This window comes from Branchiostoma floridae, chromosome 1, assembly GCF_000003815.2.
Source record: "Branchiostoma floridae strain S238N-H82 chromosome 1, Bfl_VNyyK, whole genome shotgun sequence".
NCBI classification, from domain to species: Eukaryota; Metazoa; Chordata; class Leptocardii; order Amphioxiformes; family Branchiostomatidae; genus Branchiostoma; species Branchiostoma floridae.
In genome coordinates, this window is record NC_049979.1 from 34,639,951 (window position 1) to 34,646,092 (window position 6,142).

The following is a 6,142-nucleotide window of genomic DNA, read 5'->3' on the forward strand; positions in this document are numbered from 1 at the left end:
AATTTGCAACTTAAAAACGTTTTCAACCTTATCAAAAATCGTACAAAGAGGTTGCAAAATTAACGTACACACACACAGACATATATATATATACATATATATATATATATATATGTGCAAAAAATGAAGACAGATATTGATGTTGTAAAATGCAAAGGTCAATGCCAAAGACAAAGAAGAAAGAAGATGATGTAAAATAACAAAAATGAAGAGTAAACCTCCCGTCACTCGATCATTTCTTCAATATAGTTTGTTATATCAGGAGCGCATGGCATTTGCACAAACGTTCCAAATCCTATAAGGATACATGTACAGTATGGTGTTCACCGCCCACTGAAAAAAAAAACATATTTGTTTCGCAACGACCAGACAGAAACAATCAGTGTCTGGTACCGGGCTCTAGCCAGCTCGAAATTTTTTTCCGTCAGCCAATTCCCATTGTCGCGAAAACACTATTCCAGGAGTTATAGGGACTGAACTGAGACCTTGAAAAACAGGTTTTTAATGAGATTATTGTATGCGAAAGGGCGCCGACACACTTCGTCAACAATAATAACAATAGCAAAACAAAAAGTGTGTGGCTTTTACGGCCGTGGATGGCGTCCCCAAGCGGCCTGTAGCTTCCACCAAGGATTTTTGTTCGTCAAGATTGACGGTTTGCTTTTAAAATTTTTCCGTCACACGCAGCAAATTTCCGTCAATTGACGGAAAAACGGACACTGGCTAGGGCCCTGGTCACTCTGGTATGTAGATGAAGCAGCACAACAGTCATCTTCTCATACCAGACAATTCATATCAGATCTGACGTACTTGTTGTCGTGACTGTGCTTGTATCTGACATGTTGGTTTTACTATTAGTTGTTTTTGAAGATTCCTCACTTACTTGCGTTTACTAAATTGTCGAATTGGGGTTATGCATTCATTAATTGTAAATGCCTTCTTTGTGGGGGAAAATAGAGGCTCGTGGAAGCTGTTGATGGACCTTGTTGAGTACGATTATGGTCTTAAGACAACTTATATCGGTACCGCTATTAAAAGAAAAATAAGAGTAACATGTGATTAACAAGATGCAATAAATCTGTACAAATGGTATACTAAGTATATTGACTGGTGGAAGCGCAAGTCCTGGTACCCCCCCCCCCCCCGGAATTTTGGTAGGACACGGGAAAAACATGGTTAGAAACGGCCAGTTTGCACAATGAAGTTCTGAGTTGAAGACATAATCAAACAGTTTGTGGAATAGTTGCAAAGGGAAGTACCAAAGTAGTAAATGTTTGATTTCACCATCAGAAAGAGAGAAAATATCGAAAAGATGTCCTACGATCCTGGAAAGTTTGCCGAAGAGAGTGTGACGAGGATTATTATGTAATGGGCAGTGAAGTAGGAAATGAGAAATCGATTCGCATTGGCACCCGCAGCTACAGGCTGGACTACCAGCTAGCCCACGACTGAAAAGACTGTCATTCAAGCTGCAGGTGCCAATGCGAAGGCGTGCCAAGAGAGTACAAGCATATCTGGGACCAAAGCTAAAATATCTAAATTTAACAGGTTTTACAGATTTAAATAAGTGCACTTTAAACCTAAGGAAGCTGTATGGTCTTGTTGAAACAACGATATAGGTTTGTTTCTTTCTTTGTAGTCATACAAAACTGTCAAAATATCAGATGCAGCTACTTTATCTAAAAAATGTATCATCGATTCATTCATGAGGAGAAAACAGCATATAAAGGCATCAAAGATAGTGCATAAGATTGTTTTTCGGTGAGAAAAAATATCAATTGGCATCCAGTGAACTGACATAAGATTTTTTAAAAGTTGTTCTTTGTTGTAAGTTAACATGACAAAATGTATCTCCAATAAGATGTGAAGAAGAATTGTGGCATTTTGTACTTACCAGTGAGGCTTCTGCAATCGGTTCGCACTTAAGGCCCCCTCTCACTTGACGTGCGGCACGCTTGCGGCATTGCTGCGTTCGGAAGATTCTCAACGAATTTCAGAGATAAAGAACGAATTTTCTTACTTGTTGTGTATTTTGTGGTCTTTTATGTCACACTTTTACGTATTGCGCAATATCTGAATTATAACAAATCGGAGAAAATAACAAAACAGTACCGCAGTGAATGAACGCAGCAAGGCAGCAAGCGTGCCGCACGTCAAAGTAGGAGGGGGCCTTTAGCAGCTCAACTGATCATGAGACTCTCTCAGGACCGAGACATGATATGTGTAGGCGGTGAACAATATTGAATAAACCAGCTGAGCACTGAACACTGTGCTCTCAAAAAAGGTACTGTAACTGTAACATTCTAGTGGTCACGAGATGTAAAGATAACTCAGTTATAGTAGTAAAGTGAAACATTTATCGAGAAAAGTGGTTTCGTAATAAATGAAGAGTGTAAAATTTGTGTCTGTGTCTTTTAGAACTTCCTATGGCGTCAAGATATGATATAACTGAACTAGTATGATGAACTCGCATGCTTGTCAATAACAAGGAAAATCAGTCTGAGAAGTGACAGTGAATTATATCAATTTCTTTATCACATGCACACAATGTAGTGAATTGAGAAAGCCATTGTTGGTGCTTCAGATTCCTTTATCAATGAATGAAGTCATATATTTCAGTCACTCCTAGGTGTAACGTTACAATTTCCATTAAGTTCTACATCACAGTGTTTGTTCTGAAATCCCTAAATATGGCAATATTTCCTCCTACCATACTAAAATGTCAAGCAGGTTGCCCTGTTACAAAATGTCTACTTCCGGTAAACGCAGGCAATAATGCTATATATACAGAACATACATTGTACTACGAAGGCCCACAACGACAACGATGAGGGTATGTCATCGTCTGCAACGCAGAGGGCGATACTATAGCAGCACAGAGCCTTTAGTTGGTACCCTGGTTTAGGTATATCGGGCAGTCACTTGTCCGTCAAGGGTTAACATTCTATCTCGGGGGGGGCATCAAAGTCCTCGTACTGAGAGGAAAATACACATTCTATTTAGGTTTTATATATCGTGTTTGGTGATGTTTGCAACATGCATTGTTGTCGTAGGCCTTTCTATCCTACGAATATTTGTGCGAATTTCTTTTGCGAAATCTCTTCTGCTAACCACCAAAAGATCCACAAGTTACGTTGTACAGCTTTAAGTCTCGTACTGTACAAGAAACGCGGTAGCTAAGAAGGCACAGAACGCCAGACCAGCCGCCATGATGACAGTTACAGTCAGGGTGCCTGCGGCGTTGACGACTGGCCCCATGACGGCGCCTATGATGACCCGACTGAGCTGGATCTGTGCCGTGAGGAGGGCGCAGTCCACTCCCATCCCCCGGCGGCCCGAACTGTCTGGACCTGAAGTTATGTACTGAAGATGGAACACAACAACAAAGTACATGGGTCAACATCGAACCGTCTGGACCTGTAGTTATGTACTGGAGATGGAACACAACAACATGCGTGCATATGAGTCACAGGTGCGTCGTTTGTGTCGTAACTGGTAGTCTTTGGCTACGCGACATTGGCAGTGACCTACTCAATATACCTTGTACATTGCCATGCCAGAAAATCGGCTTTACCCAAAGAAAACATTTAGGCCATTCTCTGATTTGCTGACAGTCGGGCATGATAGAGGAGTAAGAGGACGTAGGTAATACTTGCCACTTGTGTTGGTAAACCTGTGTTCTCTGATACCATAAAAAATATGAGACGATACTAATATAAGACACATATCAGGCCCTAACCTGTTCATTCCGGTGATATTGTGAGAGAAGTCTGTACGGGACGATACTCAGTGTGCTGTACATGATGTCCTTACCTGTCCATTCCGGTGATATTGTGAGAGAAGTCTGTACGGGACGATACTCAGTGTACTGTACATGATGCCCTTACCTGTTCATTACGGTGATATTGTGAGAGAAGTCTGTACGGGACGATACTCAGTGTGCTGTACATGAGGCCCATCGCGGGACACAGCAGTAGGAACGGCCAGCCCTCGGACGTCAGCTCGACCAGAGCCACCATGCCCGCCATGCTCACTCCGAACAGCAGCGTTTCGCACATGTATATAGTTCTCAGGCCCAGTCGGCGCAAGGAAAAATCAGCCACACCTACAGACAACATGCAAACATATGAGAAAACTGTTATCATAAGTAATCAAGAAACGTCCATGATCTCATACCTCCGTGCATTATTTAGAAAAGATTTTTTTGGGTGAAATTCCTGTCTTATTCATTATTGTGAATTTATCGTTAGCTCCGGTATGTATTTCCCTGTCAGCCCGGGGAACAACTTTGGACCAGGGCCAAGCCACCCTTCCTATCGATATCCTGCCAGTCTCTTGTTTCACTATCTTCCGCCACACATCCGGTCACTATATAGTATTCAAATTACCACACACTACAATACAAACACACAGATCGAGAACAGTGATCGAGAACAGTGCCTCCGTTTTACGGAGGTAATAGATATTGTATGTAGAGCTAGGGGAGTTGCCATGGCTACGATTAGTAAAAAAACGTCGGCAATTATATCGATTAACAGTCAGTCCCTTGACAATCTCTCACCTGAGATGACGGTGCACGCTGCAGCATTAATGGTCAGTCCCCAGCACCCCATCTCCACCCCTTCCTCGTACCGCCGCCTAGCCTCGGACCCGGCCGCCGCCTGTGGGTGGCCGCCATACACCCGCCTCCCCATGAAGTCCGTAAAGAACAGCATGATAGCCATGAACCCCAGCCAGGCTAGAAGCTGCGTGAGACAGAGCCTTGCGAGACTACCAGGCATTCTAACGATGGAAGTACAGAATGTCGGGATAGAAATGCTAACGCTCTTCTCCAAGGCCGAAGGCACGTACCCTGCAGTATCTTTGTCTTCACTCTGACAGAGTGTCGCCTGAGTGGAGTGGTTAGTACGATTTCCAAACCCTTGTTCCAAACCGTTCTGCTGGTCGCTGGGCCTGTCCTTGGTGCTGACTGTGAGTACCTTATTTTCGGACGCACTCAGTCTTTCTAACGGCGGTTCATAGCTGATGGTCAGCACGCGTACTAGTGTATCCTTGTTCGTATCCTCAACTCCATTCCCGAATGATCCATATTTACCCTTATTTCCGGACGAACACGGTCTATCTAACGGCTCTTCATAGCTGACGGCGAGCACACGTACTGTTGTATCCTTGTTCGTATCTTCAACTTCATTCTCGAACGAACTCGACCTTCTCAGCGGTTGTTCGGGAATACTGAAGAGGTTAAGAACGGCGCAGAGAACGAAGATTGAGAAGCAGATGCCGAACCTGACGAGGTCCTCCGATCCCGGCCGAACCCCCAGTTTCCTCCAGTCGACTGCTCCGGACATGTAACCGAGCACGCCACCGAGTCCTGGTAATAAATGGTACTGTATTAGAATGGTTTGTAAGAGGCAATTGTACACAAAGCTGTATCCCAATACTGTCAGGTGGGCATAACGTTACTGGTCTCTACCAATCTACGATATAGGTAATTTACTACTTATGAAAACAGACCTGCAGTGGATGAGACTTCAAGACAGAAGGAAAATGTCCAGACTTTGCATGATGTACAAAACGACCAACATACTGTTGGACGTGCCGACTGGTAATTATCTAATACCAGCTCAAAAAAGAACAAGGTAATGCCTGCAAGTACCAGAGTTACCAACCTAGGATTGAAGTGTTCAAAAATTCGTATTTTCCCAGAACTATCGTAGAGTGGAATTTGTTATCACCAAACGCAGGAGGGGAATCTTCTTTGAATAGTCTTAAAGAAATTTGCAGATAGATAAGCAAAGGTTTCGTGTGGCAGGTCATTGAGTGTAATATAACCAGCTGCTGCCGCGCCGCGTGCCTGCGAAGCTGGTGTGTTACGCCGAAGGGCGGTTATACCGGCTATATAGATACAGATAAGTTACCTAAAGGTGCACTCTCACTGCACTTGCGTCACGGTTGCGTCACTGCCGGATTCGAATGATGCTCAACGAATTTCAAAGATAAAGAACGAACTTTCTTACATTTTGTGTATTTTGTTGTCTTCTCAATCATACTTTGACCTACATGCATTACGCAATATCTGAATTATAAAAAAAATCCGAGAAAATAACAAAACAGTGACGCAGTCAACGAACCTCGCAGTGAC

At 43.3% G+C, this 6,142-nt stretch overlaps 1 protein-coding gene across 1 annotated transcript; it reads right to left on the minus strand.

Moving 5' to 3' along the window:
• Window positions 1–2,588: 2,588 nt before the first annotated feature.
• Window positions 2,589–5,392, minus strand: LOC118428754 (membrane-associated transporter protein-like). The gene is made up of 3 exons (XM_035838946.1): window positions 4,562–5,392; window positions 3,888–4,105; window positions 2,589–3,363 (listed from the first exon to the last, which is right to left on the minus strand). Exons 1-3 carry the CDS (start codon window positions 5,346–5,348, stop codon window positions 3,145–3,147), a joined length of 1,224 nt encoding a protein of 407 aa, XP_035694839.1. The 5' UTR covers window positions 5,349–5,392; the 3' UTR covers window positions 2,589–3,144.
• Window positions 5,393–6,142: the final 750 nt, after the last annotated feature.